We start from the raw sequence: 15,665 nt of genomic DNA on the forward strand, positions 1-15,665 counted from the left end.
ATTAATATATTCTATTGTAATGGCACCAAAGCTCTGGATCCTGGTACCATCTCCGAAGGATGCGCTGCTTCTCCTGGGGGTCACCTCCCCCCCGGAGAACTGGGAGCCCCCACAGCATTTCCCTCGGTCGCCTTGCTAGCACTCCGCAGGATTCCTCCCATATTCCTACTTCTGCTCCCAAAAAGAAACTTCAGAGCACTTAGAACCCGACCCCCCCAAACCCAAACGCCCCTTTGGGATTCAGCCCCGTCGCCTCCAGCCATCGGTGGGTAAGGGGCTTCAGGTGGCACCGTGGCCACAGAGGGGCCAAGCGGCCACCGTGGTGAGGGTGGAGGTGGCCCAGCAGTCTTGGGGGCCAGGTGCCACACCTGGGTGGCACCCGGCTCCGCCACAGGGGCCTGGCAGAGAAACCGAACCCCAGGCTCAGCCCTGGGCACTGTTCAAAAGGAGGCCGGCGGCCCTGCCGCACACGGAGCCAGTCCCCGGGCAGGAGGTGTCCTGGCACAGCCGCGGCCACAACCGGGGCGGCACTGACGGGCACGGCACGGCTCGGTGCTCCCAGGGCGGCCGGCGTGGTACTGTGGCCTGGCCCAGCCCGGCACGGCCCTGCGCAGCGGGCGGCCGAACCAAGCTGGGCTGAGCCGGGGTGGGCAGGGCCGGGTCAGGCTGAGCCCGACTGAGCCGAGCTGGGCCAAGCCAAGCTGGGCCGAAGCAAGGTGGGCCAAGCTGAGCTGGGACAGGCTGAAGTGAGGTAGGCTGAGCTGGACCAAGCCAGGCCAAGCTGAAGCAAGGCAGGCCGAGCCAAGCTGGACCAGGTTGAAGCAAAGCAGACTGAGCCAGACCGAGCTGAGCCAGGCCTGGCTGAAGCAAGGTGGGCCGAGCCAAGCCGGACCAAGCTGAAGCAAGCCAGGCTGGGCCGAGCCGAAGCAAGGTGGGCTGAGCTGAGCCGAGCCAGGCTAGGCTGAGCCACAGCAGGGTGGGTCGAGCTGAGCCAGGCCAGGCTGAGCCAAAGTGAGGCAGACCAGAGTAAGCCAAGCTGAGCCAGGCCGGGCTGAGCCAAAGCAAGCTGAGCTGAAGCAAGGTAGGCTGAGCCAAGCCAGGCCAGGCCGGGCCAAGCCAGACCAAGCTGAAGCAGGCCAGGCTGAGCCAGGCTGAGCTGAAGCAAGTTGGGTTGAACTGGGCCGGGCCGACCTGAATCGAGGTGAGTCAAGCCAAACCGGACCACGCCAAAGTGAGGTGGGCAAAGCTGAGCCAAGCAAGGCCAGGCCGGGCCGAGCTGAAGCCAGTGAGCTGAGCTGAAGCAGGGTAGACTGGAGCCGAAGTGAGGCGGGCCGAGATGAAGTAAGGTGGGCCGGGCTGGGCCGGGCCGGGCCGAGCCGAGCCGAAGCAAGGCAGGCTGGAACCGAAGCGAGGTGGGCCGAGCCGAGCAAAGCAAGGCGGGCCGGGCCGGGCCAGGCCGAGCCGAGCCGAGCCACGCCGAGCCGAGGTGGGCCGGGCCGGGCCAGGCCGAGCCGAGCCAGGCCGAGCCGAGCCGAGCCGAGCCGAGCCGAGCGGCGGCGGGCGGGGCGCGGGGGCTGCGGCGCGGGGGGCGGTGCCGGCGGGCGGGGGCGAGCGCGGCGGCGGCCGCACCCCGGGCGCTGCGCCGCGGGGGCTCGGTGGGCCGGGCCGGGGCGGGACGCGCCGCCGCGGGGGAGGCGCCAGCGGCGGGCGCGTCTCCTCCTTCCTCGCTGCCGCCGCCGCTCCCTCCCTCCCACCCTCCCTCCCGCCCGGCTCCGGCGCTGCCCTGCCCGCTCCCGGCGGCCGCGGCCGCTCGGCAGCGCCGCCGCTTCCTGCCGGGGCTCCCCCCCGCCTCCCTGCCCCGCTCCGCCGCCACCCGCGGCGCCTCGCCATGGCGTGAGCGCGGCCATGGGGCTGGCCCGGCGCCGCCGCCTGCCCCCGGGCGCTGCGCCGCTCCCCCGGGCCCGGACCCCGCGCCGCCGCCGCCGCCGCGCCCCGCCGCGCCCCCGCGGCGCGCTGCCCGCCGCCTCCCCTCCTCCTCCTCCGCCCCCGGCCGCCGCTGCCCGCCGCCCAGCGCGGCCGTAGCCCCCCCCCCCTCCCGTCCCACCCCCTGGCCCCCCCCCGCCGCCGCCCGCGCTCCCGCGCCGTCGGGCCCGGCGCGGCCGCCAGCCGCGGCCTCCCCCGCCATGTGAAGCCCGGGAAGATGCGGAGGCGCAGCCCGGCCGCCCGCGGCGAGGGATGAGCCTAGACGGGGAGAAGATGACCGAGGAAGCCTTCCCTGATGAGTGAGCGGGGCCGGGGGCGGCGGGCGGGCGGGCGGCCGGGGAGGGGGACGGGCGCGCGTCCCCCGCTTTGTTGCTCCGGTGGGAGCCGGTGCGGACCCCTCGGCCCCCCCCCGGCTCGCGGGCGGGCGGAGGGACGCGGACACGCGCGTACGTGTGCGCGCTGCCCGCCCGCGCATCCGCCATTTCGCGCTCCCCCCCGGGCCGCGCTCATTTGCATACCGCCTTTTCATTCATAAAAAACCCCGGGAGGCGCGGGGACCTGCGGGGGGGGCACCCCCGCACCAGCCCCCCCCCGCCGCCTCCCCGCGCCCCGGCGGGGGGGAGCCGGGGCGGTTGGAGGGGGAGTGGGGTGCCGTGGGGGAGGCGATGCGGTGGTGCGCCTTAATTCCCCCGCCCCGCACTCCCGGGGCTGGGTGAGGGGCGGGGGGGGGGGGGGGGTCGGGAAGCGGAGGGGGGGGATGTCGCGGATCCCCGCCCCGGTTTTGTGAATAGGAGGGCGGCCCGCGCCGTCACATGACGCCGCATTCATAAACCCGGTCACCGGCGGCCTCCCCATTCACCGCCCCCCCCGTTCCGCCTGTGTCCCCGGGGGGCAGCCGCCCCCCCCCCCGGGCACCCCAGCGCTCCCACACCCTCCCCACACATGTCCCCCCAAGCCGTACCGAGCCTTGCAAAAGGCCTGATACTTTTTTTATTATTATTTTTTTCCCCTTCTAAATTTTGTTCCCCAAAATAAAACTTCAATCTGTCACAGCAAAATTACAGAACCTTTTGCAAGCTGTGCTGGCCCAGCTGCTGCTCCCGGCTACCTCCTCCTGCCTTCTGACAGTGTGTCGTGTCCCGTCCCCCCCCCCCCCAAAAAAAAAACAACCAAACATATAGCTGACTCGCGTGCAGGACTGGTTTTGTGCCAAGCGCCATAGGATGTACCGCGCGGTAAAATGACTGCTCTCAGGGCTTATAAAGCGGCGTCGGAATTGTGCAATTTTTCGGCTCGGTTTGAGAGGCCAAAAAAATAATTGGCGGAATGCGCGGTGCGTACACCGTCGTAACATCGGACTTATTTTAAGGCGATTTGCTGGGGAGATGTGAGCGGTGAAGGAAATGGCTCCTGCCTGCGACGCGTGCGTTGGGAGGGATTGGTAAATTGGCACCTCTTAATGAAGAGACTATAAATATGTGTTTATATGTAGCTTCTGAAATTGTGGTTATTTTGAAGTTGGTATGGTTCTTCCAAAAACATAAAAGAAGTTGAGTTTCTCTCTCATGGATTGCCATGACCTAGCAGGCTGGAAAAAAGTGGCCAACTCATTTCCAATAAAAACCCACCAGTTCTGGGTTGGGTTTCGTTGGTTTAGTTTCTCAAATTGGACAAGAGGAGGTGAGGTGGGTCCCTGTCCGGGCTCCGGGAGCGCCGTGGTGAGCCCAGCCTGGTTGGGTGGGTGAAAGCTGATGCTCACCAGCCGGCGTCTTGCAGGAGATGTTGCTCCCAATGCATTTTCCTGCAGGGCTCGGTGCGGAGGTGAGTGTCAATGTAAATCAGCGAGTGCTTGGCTCTGATCGTTGGGGTTTTTTCCCCTTAATTGTAGCTGCAGTTTGGTTTGGAGTAAATTCTTCTTCCACGTGCCATCACGCTGCCATGCCGAGGGATGCTTTGGCTAAATGGGTTTTGTGCGCCTCCTGCCTGAGCCGGGGAGGGCGGCTCTCAGGTTGTGCCGCCTCTCCTGAGGTCACCAGTTAACCCAGCAACGTTGTGCTTTGGTCACTGGGAGCTGGGGAGCGGTGGTGGCCGCGGGGAGCTGGTACCCAACCCGCTTCCCAGGTTGGTGTTAGCTCTTGGCATCTGGGTGTGTTGGCTGTCAGGGTAGGATGATGTCCTGCGGTCCTTACCCCAGTGCGCATCCCTGCAGCCGTCTGGGCAGTTAGTTGCGGGCTGGGCTTGTCGCAGTTGAGTCCGGGCCTTCGCTGCGCAGGGCCTGGGGAGGTGTTTTAGGTAAGCGATGGTTTCCTCTGTAAGCTCTCAGCTTCCAACCTTGCATTGATTGATAGCGTCGCTGAAGCCGGTGACTCATGGGTTGTTTTTCATTTCAGTGGTGGGTGAAGTGATTTGATTTTTTTCTTTTTTTTTCTCCTTCTTCAATATATATGGTGTTAAAAGAAATAAGGACAGGCTCGCCTGATAAGTTTTCTCAAGCTGTCAGAACAATGGTAGTATAGCATGCTATTTGCCCTAGATATCTGGCTTTAATTTGCATAGCTATTCTCGTTTCACTGAGTGCACTGTGAGCAAATGTTAACAGCCAGATTACAAAAAAAAAACGGACCACTGTCAGGATGCACGTTAAAATAACCCTCCTCAAGGAAATTATGAGGATCTTCCCCCTCCCTGTTTTGGGTGTTTGGGGCTTTTGTTAAAATTTTTTTAAAATTAATTCCTTGAGAACAGCTCAATAAGATTTTTGAGTTGTAAAACAATTTATAAAACCAAGGAGGGGAGGAAAATAGGGCTTAGGATGCTGGAAACTCATTGGTCCCTTCCTGACTGCACCATTTCAGATCGATACTTAGAGGTCAATTTGTCATTGCAAACCGAGCACCTCTTTCTGCATCTCAGCCTTTATTTCCCCCATCCCCATCCCTGCTGTGCTGCGCCTTCGCACGTTGCAGGGCAGGGGCAAAGCGGGGACACCCAGTAAGAAATGGGAGGCATGAAGCTACAGCGCAGAGCGTGAGCGATGGGAGAGCGTCTGGCAGCGCCCGGAGAGGGGCAGCGCCTGGGTGGGCTGCCGCCGTCATCTCACTTGGAAGTAGGAGGATGGAGCCGAAGAACGCTGAGAGAAAATTGGGTTATGCCCGGAGGCTGCCGCCTGCTCGTTCCGCCGCACGGTTCCAAGAAAGTCACAGGAAGTAATTAAATGGAAAAGGTCAGAGAACGAGGAAGTGTTGGTCCGAAGCCTTTCGCTGCTGGGGATGAAGCGCAATGCCCTGCCCGAGCCAGACAGCGGCTGCATCCCCCAAGTGTCCCCCAAGCGTCCCCGCCGCTCACGCTGCGCTGATTCCAGCGAGCCCGCAGCGCGCCTGCCTGGTGTCTGCCAGTGGGACCGGTCCCTGGAGGTTTATAATGAGCTGGGTTAAGTGGGATATGTCTGGGGCTGTGTAGGGGGTTGCTGTGGTGTTGTATGGGACAGCAAAATGTGGCGTGGGATCGAGCGGATGCTTTTTTTTTCCCAGTCCAGGGAAAGAAAATTAAACTTGATTCACTCCCGTTCATCCTTTCACCAGTCCCAAAAATCTCATGTCCCCCTGTCACTGAGCAGCGACCAGCGATGCTTGCTCTGGATACCAACTCTGTCAATATTACAGTTTGCCCTTTATGCTGAAAAAAACCCCAATTATTTTTTCTTCATTTTCACCATGCTTTTGCCCAATACCAATGATTTTTCTGTAAGTGTCATAAGCGGTTCATTCCACTAGATTTTTTTTTTTTTTCTGCTGCGAGCTTAAGCTGGGGAGGAAGGCATGGGACACGCCATGTGTCATGACATTATTGCTCCCAACTAGGACAGGAAATGAAGGATTGCCAAAATATCACTCTATTTCTTGGCCTGAAAACATGCCTGTTTAAAATACAACATGTAACTAGCCGCTTTGTTTGGTTACTGGGAGAAGTTGCTGTTTATAAGGGAATAATAGCTCTGTTGGATGAAGGAGGGGTGATGGGGAAAGGGATTGACTGACCCTTTCTGCTTCTGTCTTGGAAAGGAGCTGTAGGTGGAAGGTGTACAGACAGGGCATTTGGGTGGGCGACTGGAAGGGAGACCTGTGGGAAGAGGGTTGCCACAAGTGGGAGAGAGCCAGACTTGCATTTCCTGGCACGTTAGTCCACGCTGTGGCTGCTGGCAGCCCTCGGATAACCCTGATCCTGCAGTGAAGAGGAGAAACCTGAACAAACCCCACTTCATGCCAGAAAGCAAGGGGGTTTTTTTGGTGAGGTTCCCCTCAGCAAGAAGCATGGTGGGACGGCAGCGGTGGGATGGTGCCCGCGCATGGGGCAGATGCCGCACCAGCAACAGGATCATCTTCGACCTGTTTTTTACAGCCTGTTTTTTTTCATCTTGCTGGGGTGCACCCTGGAGCGTGGGTTAAAAGGTAGGCTTTATCTGCCTGTTTAATTAAATCCCGAGGCTGCAAACAAAAGTACACTGTGCGGCAGGGCTGGCTCTTAATGTGGACTCAGTTTTCTGGATTTCAACCACAGAATTGTTTCCTCTTGGCCACCAAACTGCAGGGAGATGATGGCAATTGTCCTTGCTCTTCTGGACCTGGGCTGGAAAGTAGGAGCTGAGGAATGAGACACAACTTACCTATTGGTTTCAATCCCTCTTTTTGCTTTCTTACACTTTCTGGCATGCTCAAGTAATCGATACATTCAATTTCCTTCCTTCCAGCAGAATAAGAATAAATGATCCTCCAGAGATACTAAACCTGGGAGAGACATGCTTGGGAAGCTTGAGTGCTGAGAGGGTGCGGGCAATCAGCCACATCCCGACCCAGGCGATGTCGTGTGTCGATCCAGCCCATTGAATGGCAACGCCCTGGTTCTGCAGAAGTTGAGATCTTGTGGCTCGCTGGCAAAGGTGCACCTCTTGCTTTCTCTGCTGTTAAGAGCAGCTTCGGCTGTAGGAGCTGCTCCCTACAACAAATTCATTCAAAAATAGGTTTTGTTTTGCTTTTTTTCTTCCCACCCACCTCCCTTTTTTTTTAATGGTAGAAGGTAATCATTCTTGCCAGAGATCTGCAGGAGTAGAGAGGTCACAGGGATCAGTGAAACGAAAAGAACAGCCCTGGAGACGGTGTTTTTGATACATGCCCTCTTGGCTAAGTGGAGCATTTGATTTTTGGAAGACTTACGCTTCTGAAGCAGTGCAGAAATTTAAACAGAAATAATAATTAAAAAAAAAGGTCGGTTGACTAAAAAAGGCACAAATAGACTGTGGAGTTGACTGACAGCAGATGCGAGCTGCAGCGGTCCCTGTTTCTGTGAACTACCAAAAGCAAGTGAGAAGCTGTTGTCACGTAGATCCTGGCGCTGGTAAGGGAGGTCTTCTCCAAGCCTGCCAGCGAGCAGGGACTGCAGCATCGCCCAGTGCCTTGCTCACACTGACCCTCCCCACCTTGCCCGTGGGTGAACGCAGCTGACGGGTTTTGATGCTCTTTTTTTTTGGTGGTGTTTTGTTTTTTTTTTTTGTTGGGTGTGAGGGTTTTTTGTTCTTACCTATTTGTTTTCTGCCAAGATTCTGTGAGTTTTCTTTTCCTTCCTTCCCTTTTCCTTACCCACATCCACCCCCTTTCCTTGTCAGATTTCCTTTAATCATTTATTTTTCTGGTGCTTGCTCAGTACTGAAAACCTGGCCTTCTGAAGTGGCAGAGAAATGCAGCGGGGCTGCACTGGCCGCTGCCTGGATGCCTTCCATTTGCGCCTAACCCCCACCTTTGGGTTTGCATCGGCATTTCGGAACAAAGGTTGGGTTTGCCCGCACAGTTTCTCATGTTTTGTTCCCTCGTGTGGCAAGGGTGGCTGTCTGCTGGTCCCCTCTGCTTGGTAAGTCAAGGCTGCTGGCTTGCAGAAATAGAACCAGGGCGAGGGGACAGCCCTGGTAATGCAGCAAGACTAGCAAAGCCGTGCCCAAATACTTCGCTTCTGCCCGCTGGCACAGTCATTTTGGAGTTTTTTATTATATTGGTGTGACTGTTGGTGTTGGTACCAGCAGACACCGTAGTGATGCTGCTCACCTCTTTTCCTACTCCAGCCTGATGTCAAACAAATGTTGGCTGGGCAGAGGAAGGTCATCTGCTTTAAGTCTGGGCAGATGTCTTTGCACTGTCTCATCGCTGTCCCTCAAGCAGAAGTCACTGCTGGTTCCTCCCTGCCCTGCCCCGTCCCTGCAGCATCCAGGGAAGCGGGCTTGCCCCGGTGCCTGCCAGCCGGCTCTGTGCCACAGGAGCCGCAGCTTTGCCTGCGGCTGAGCTTGGGAGCCGCTCTGCGCGGAGCCGGCGAGGGGCTCTTCCCTTCTGCTGCGTTTCTGCACTTTCCTGCCCACTTTCTCTGTTTCGCTTCTTGTTTTACGCTCTTTCATTTCCTTTCCCCTGCACTCTTCAGTGTGGGGTTTTTTTGCCTCTTGCTTATTTTCTTTCTATTCCTTCACATGTCGCTCTCGTCTGTAAGCAGGACTGTGAGCCGAGCCCCGTGGGCAGTGTTTTCTCCCTGGTGGCAGGGGAAGGTGGTCTCCCGTCACGTGCACCTGAGGTGGCAGCTGGAGCTTCGTGCGGTAGAAGTAGATGCTTCACCTTAAAAGTAAGCTGCGTTTTGTCAGAAGCAGCACTACAAAGCGTGCTTCTGGGGCTGTTGAAGACCTTTCTGCCAACAGCCGGCAGGTCCTACCTGTTGCAGTAGGTCTAAGGAAGTTTTAACCTATATTATTATTATTTTTGGTCTCTGGTCTGCTTGTTCTTAGGCTCTTAGAATAACCACCTTCTTTGACTTGCTTTGCTTACAGCTCACACTTCAAGGACTATGTTTTGGGGTTTTAACATTATTTTTCCCCCCCCTCCTCTTTGTTCTCAACTCCTACATGTGCTGTAATCGAAGGAGAGATTTTGAGTCTTATCAGCTGAGCATGATAGCTGATGGCTGTTCCAGCTAGGAAGGAAACTTCTTTCTGGCAGACGTGGGGTGGAAAGGTTACAGGGCTTTCTAACAAAAACCCCTTGATTTCCCCATCCATTGTGGTTTCAAAAGTGAGATTGTGGAGTTGCCCATCTCCACAAAGCGCTTGGACTTTGACAGTGATTCCTAGCAAGTCGAAAAGCATTTTTGGTCTAAAGGCTACCGTGTGGAGCTCGTTCCTGGCTAGCTAGTGCTTTTTGTCCAAGATGCTACAGAAACAAGGTGAAATGCACATCAAAGAGAGCATTGTCAGTGAGCTACCTAAACAATTAAATGGATTTTTTTGTTTGCACGTGTATTAAATGGTCTTCAATAGTAACGTTAGGACTCGTTACCTGTGTACGTCTCTTCCTCTTGGAACAAAAGTGTGTGTCTCTTGCTGGCAATGACCACTTCCCCCCTTTTTTGTAAGAGGAAAGTTGAGTTGGTCGCCGTTACACTTCTGCTGTTGCTTGTTGTGAGACTCGCATCGATGGCGCTGGGAGATGTGTTGTAAAACCTGATAGTGTCTTTTGATCTAGTGTATGGGAAACATGTCTCTCAGCTTGTAAGGACCTGTGCTGCCGTGCAAGGACAGGAGCGTGTTCTGCACATGCACTCGAGTCCTGAGGAGGTCTGGAAACGCTTAGATCTGATTTTTCTTTTTTTTTAAATTGCATTATAGAGACGTCCTGTTGGGATAGTCCCATTGCTTCATTTTTTTGCGAGTTAAAAGTGGGTCTGAAAACTGGGCAGCTTCCCTGTACTGCATGTTAAAATGTTTAATGTTGCTTGCCTGTTGGGTGAGTAGTTAGGAGCAAGTTAGTTTCCTTTGCAAGAGCTGGAATACACTGAAGGTGTTTGCACAGCAGGGTTTCAAAACCTGTGGGAAATCACGGAGCTTCTTCCCTATACACCGGAGCCTGTTGCAGCACCACGGTCTCGCCTACCGGCTCCTTCCTGGTCCTCCCCTTGCCTGCGGAAAGACAACATTTCTTAAATGATGTGGTTTTATAGGAATCAAGTCCATGCTTAGGATTAGTTGATGCCACTAGCAGCAATTAGCATCTGAGCTAAAGCAGTTCTGTGTGATTCTTTTTTTTTTTTTTTTTTTTTGAGTTGCTAGACCACTTAATGCTTTTTATTTATTTATTAATTCACATACTGGTGGTGGAAAGCATTTTTCAGGAGGGGGGAACATGAGGTGAAAGAAGGCTCTCCTCCCATAGCCTATCTATAGTATATATAGTGTATCTATATCTGGGTGGCAGGGTGTCTTCCCTTTTTAAATACAGGCAATGCTAATTTTTCAGCAGCTGAAATGACTCCTTACCTGTACCACCCTGAGCAGGGGATGTACCACCCTGAGCAGGTCCCTGCGGTGAGGGGGATGCTGCCCAAAAAGATACCCGTGGTGCTCGCCCCTCTCCCCAAGTCACACACTTGGGCTTGCTGAAAGCTGAGAGCTCAGCTCACCTCCGCTCACTGCATTTCTTCCGCTGACATGTCCAAACACTCCTGCCTGGGTTTCTGAGCGCTTTGGAAGGCGAGCTGGCTGTTTGCGTGGTTTTACGAGTGGAAAGGTATGCCCCCAAGCTGATAGAAAGTTACTGATGCTTCAAGTTGCAGCATATAGGGAAGCGTGTGCTTTGCCTGGAGTTGGGACGAAATGAGGCTGGGGGGATGGGGGGAATACCTGGGTTTGTGCCCTGGTAGCGAGCAGCAGCCTGGGCGGCTCATCATGCGGATCCTTCCTCCCCTGCAGCCCATCACCCTGCCTCTGGGCTGTGGTGCCAGGAGGTGCGTGGTTGTTAGTGGGATCTTCGTGAGATCTCAGAGGGCTGAGAAAAGAAAAAGTGTCCAGGTGTTAATACTGGAGAGTGACTGTTGGTTTGTTTTCCAGAAATCAAAGGGATGGTGTAAAGAGCTGCTGGAAGGCATCACCGGAGCTGGCGAGTAGACTGGGCCGGTGCTGCAGCGCTTCTGGCTCTGGGGCTGTGTGCTATTTACAGTCTGGTTCTTAAAAATGGTGCAGAGGTCTGAAAGCGTCACCCGGGCTAATTCAAAGCACGCTCGGAGATTTTTCAGCTGTTGAACTTAGTTGTTCAGTAGCACGATTCCTGTAATGCTTGGACCTTTGCATCTCTCCATCGTTTGTCCACCCTGCATGGCTGGGGGTGTAAGGATGGCAGTCCAGCAGCGCGATGGGGAGGTGAGTGCCCCATTTTGCCTTAGGTGCTCGGTGTGGTGGGTCTTTGCGATGCTGGCAAGCTGAGAAATGCACCCTCAGCTGCCAGGTCGACGGTTGAAGAGCTGCATGGGAGAGCACGTTGCTGAAAGTGGGAGCTAGACCTGGCTCCTGCTAGCCTCTTCGCGGTTTTGGCAATGCAGCCACCTTATTTGATCACTTTTCCTAAAGCCCAAGGTGCCCGATTCCTTTAGCACTGGTACTTTTTTTCAGTTTTGATGTTCTTTGGTGATTTTTTTAACTTTTATTAAAACCCCTACTGCCTTGCTGGGGATGGAGAGCCAGGGTACCGCCACCCCTGTTAGATGCAGCGTAAAACCCTGTATTTCAGAGCTTGTTATGCTATGTGTATTTGAAGTGTGTGTATATAAATTACAGAAAAGTCACTGGTACTTCAGCAGAGCATGCTCTTTTTTTTTTTTTTTTTTTTTTTTCTTTCTTTAATTACAGCAAAAACTTTATCGCTGGAGATGTATAGTGCTGCCAACATAATTCATCCTTGACTGAAACTTGGCATGGGAGGTGTTAAGCCGGTTGCAGCCCGTCATTGCTTTATGTGTTGTTACTGGATGTATGCAGTTTGGTGGCTGTAAAGATAAAAGTTAGGAAGTGGTGTAGAGTTTGGTAAAATAATAATTCTGATACTTGCACTGCTTGAATGACCTTGTGCTTTTAGAAAGGCATCTGATGTTCAGTTGAACTTGGGGAAAAACTTAGTGCAGAGCTTGTTTTCTGTATTTAAAAATTAAGAAAAAAAGGCTGCAGTACAATTAAACCACTCAAGCTGCTTAAGAGAAAAAATTGCTGGTTGTTTTGGTTTGGTTTTTTTTCCCCCATGCAAGTGTTTAGCGTTTTGGTATTGTAATTCTGCACGAGAGCCTGAATGTTGAGTGGCTGGAAAGTTAGTAAGCAGCGCTGGAGATGAGCTGCTGCTTGTTGCCCGAAGGAAGTGCAATGCAGAGTGTTAGATAGCTTGGTTAAAAACAATAAATAAAAAAATTAAAGGCAGAGTGATCGAAGAGCGGGGAGAAAGAGGACTAAATGCATTTCAAAGATGCAGTTAGAAACCCAAACAGCAAGGATAACTTGCAGATTTTTCTAGGGAAAAACACATCAGGAAGAGCTGCGACTTCCCTGTGTCTTGTCCACCTTAGTGACCTGGAGCTCCGTCCCGCTGACCTGTGGAGCTTCTTGTGAGGCATCCACAGCCTCCGTTCTCCTGCAGCACTGGCTCTAAGTACCGCGGACAGGCAGGCTGGCGTGGGCAGGAGCCGGGGCATACGGAGAGCACGGTCTCACCAATGCAGTCAGCAAGTTCTAGAAACACCCTTGCATCCTCCAGGAAGAGCCTTTGAGCCCAAATAAACCATTTCCCCCATCTCTATGCATACGCTGGTTTGGAAGATCTCAGCAGGTCAGCAATGTGGCTTTTTACAGTGGTTCCTAACACAAATTATGTGATAAATACCAACTGTTCCTCAGGTCTCTCTGTGCTTTTATCAGTTACTAAAAAGCCCGTGACTCCCTCGCTCTTACCCAGAAGTCACAAACCTTCCCAGGTCAGTTCACCTGGCAAAGTGATGGGCTTTGGTTAAAGTCCTTTGGCGTGGCTTGGTGGGGATGGGCAGGGGCAGGAGGAGGGCGGGTGTTTGTGTCCATTTGATTTGATGTCCATGTGGGATCTTCCCCCACCTGAAAGTTGTGCTTTTATGTTTGTGTAGAAATGATTAACAGACAGCAGATACAGAGGAGGCAGAAACAGGCTTATTTTGATGCCTTGGGTTGAACTCCTGAAGAGTTTGTTGGTTTTGGGATTGCCGTCCTGCACGATGCTGGGCTGGACAGTGTGAAAGTGTTTATATTTTATATACAGTGATTTTATTTTATTTTTTTACCCAACTGCTCTGATGGTTTTGCACATTAAAAATCTTGCTTCTCTCCCAGTTCTATTATTTGGTCCCAGAAATGCTTATGTTTCCACATGAAGCCAAGATCTCGCTGGGGTCTCCCAGTTTCCGGGTGTGGAGCTAGCGGTTGGTGCCCTGTTGGCCTCGGCCATGCTGATCCCCCGCGAGCGGTTAAGGAGCCCTTCGAAATCACAGTCTGTGAATGAAAAAAAATTACAGCTTAACGAAGTCTGCCACCAACCACTCGTTTGGTTCTATATGCATGCCTTTAAACGAGATCCCTGAAATAAATTTCCAGGGCATGCGGAAAAGCTCCCCCCTCCCCCCCCTCCCCCCCCCAACCCCCCATAAACAACAGAAGACTGGTCCCTAAAGTTAGCAGCCACATGGATTATTTTAGAAATGGTGATAGTAAAAATTTCCATTAATAATGGAAACAGAAAAAGCCCTGTCTAAGGCATTTTTATCTAGGATGTGAGGGTTTGGCAATGGAGCGCTGAAATTGTGTGGTGCTCAGTGCCTCTGCATCCATGTACCTCTATATTTTCTTGTTCAGGAAAGTTCTAGGTGTATTTTAAACAGAGTTAATTCATTGATACAATTGGCTGTTCTGTCCAAAAGTCATTAAAATATTTTCGAGCAGCTTTGTGGCTGGTGGGGGTGTTCAAGTGGGTGATTTTTTTTTTTTTTTTTTTTTTTACTCTTTCCTTTTACTCTATCTCTAAGGAAGCGTGGGCTACCTTTATCGGAGTATTGGTGGAATAGCTTCCCCAACCTTTCATAAGGTCAAATAAAAAAACAAACACTTCTCCTTATGGGAAGGAAGGGATGGGGAAAGAAGGGTGTTTGTATACACTTTCCCATTCATGTTTTAAAAAGAAAATATATAAACTTCTGGAGTTGGTGCCGCGTAACTGATGTGATTATAGGAGCTGAGAACTGGAAGCTTAATTTGCTTTCTCAGTGCTGACTTAAAGAAACAAAACCCGAAGGGGAGTAGCGGTAAGCAGGAGAGCACTTACTGCTTTGGGTTTGCCTCTGTTGGACAAAATGCATTCCAAGTTCTGCAGCGATTTCAGCAATAAAATGACTCTACGTGCTTCTGCAAATCCATTCTCTTTGGATTACAAATGTATCTAAGGTTTGTGTGTTGATTTTGGGGTGAATTGATAGAGAGGAAAATGTGTCCTTTGCTCTTAGTAGAAAGCACTTAAATTCTGAAATTTCAGCAAAATGCATGCCTTTTGTGCGAACTTTGTGTCAAGAAAAACGAGTTAAGTATTACTAGGCTGTTTCCCCCTTGTGCTTCCTCTCTGCTGCAGGAATAGGAGGGATAGTTTTTCACAAAACGTGTTACCAGGTTGCGGTTCCACAGGAGTCTGAACGCTGAAAACACCGGACTGCGAGCAGTGCTTCCCTAGATGTGTTTTAAGGAAGGACTTGCTCTGACTTCCGTGCTTGGGGTCCGAATAGTAGAGGTGGGGCTTGAAACGAGCATCCCCTGTTGGACCTTCTCCAGATCGCTGTCCACCGGGGGTGGCGAGCCCTGGCTGCCCGCTCATGGTATAGACGTCTAAAGCAGCCAGGCACCACGTTCGTACAACGCTGCAGCCACCCCTGCCCTGGAGCCAGGGTGGGAGACCCAGCTGCTCGGCGAGGGGCTTCTGTGTTGGGTGTCTCAGCCCAGTCACCTGGGAACCGTGGAACGGCTGGAGACTGTGTGATGTGTGCTGTGGGTGCCAGTTAATGCTGTAAAGGAGCTGTTGAATGGACTGCCAGGGATCTAGCTGAAAACTGCTGGTGGTTGTGCTCGTGCCTGGGAGCGTGCCCACACCTGGAAGAGGTTGGCTCCGAACCTGGTGTCAGAGAGATCAGTCTCATCCTCTCTCGTTTTTTATAAAAGTGGCAGTCCAGATATTAGGATGTGTTAGAAAATACTTGGCAAAGAGCTACTAACCTTGCTTTGGAGAACAGTTAGTATGGGATTGTTATTTTTTTGCAGCGTATATGGAAGTCAACATCCCTGTGTGTAATGGGGGTGGCGGGGGGAGAAGGGAAGGACGGGATGACAGAGAAAACCTGTTGACTTAATGGGTGATGGGTCAGCAGAAAAAGTACTGATTCATTCCTATTTGTGGTTTTATAAACTGCCGTGAGGTGACCATGGGCCAGCTGGATCGCCCCTTGCTCTGAGGGGCACGGGAGGGTGGCGAGTGTTATTTTTCTTAGATGGGCAGAAGGGAATCGTCTCTGTGCCTGCAGACGGTGTCTTCCAGTGTCAGGTAGCGTGCATCTTCCTGGGCTGATCGTTCAGCGGCACGTTTCTCATCAGCTACAGAGCACCTGATGCTTTTTCTTGCCCATTAAGCCTCCTACCACGTTTTACTTTCTGGCTTGTGGCAGAGTGCAGCTGCCCGGCAGCACGGCAGGGTGGCAGGGGACGTGTTCTTGGCTGCAAACCCAACTGCTGGCTCAAGCGTGCGTGCCCTAGGTTCATCCTCATCGCTTGATGGCACCCAGGT

The 15,665-nt window shown here is 53.2% G+C and overlaps 1 protein-coding gene across 3 annotated transcripts in view; it reads left to right on the forward strand.

Moving 5' to 3' along the window:
* Nucleotides 1-2,101: 2,101 nt before the first annotated feature.
* The window catches only part of SPRED2 (sprouty related EVH1 domain containing 2), a 65,691-nt gene continuing 52,127 nt past the window's right edge, over nucleotides 2,102-15,665 (forward strand). Inside the window, exon 1 of one of the 3 annotated variants that reach the window (XM_080388272.1) lies at nucleotides 2,102-2,282. In XM_080388272.1, coding sequence (XP_080244398.1) covers nucleotides 2,236-2,282 — 47 coding nt within the window. In that variant the 5' untranslated portion in view covers nucleotides 2,102-2,235. Of the gene's footprint in view, nucleotides 2,283-6,808; nucleotides 6,920-6,956; nucleotides 8,638-15,665 lie in introns of those variants that run through there. The other 2 variants (XM_080388270.1, XM_080388271.1) reach the window with 2 other exon arrangements.

The sequence above is a fragment of the Falco punctatus genome (genome assembly GCF_963210335.1).
Source record: "Falco punctatus genome assembly, chromosome: 5".
NCBI lineage: Eukaryota > Metazoa > Chordata > Aves > Falconiformes > Falconidae > Falco > Falco punctatus.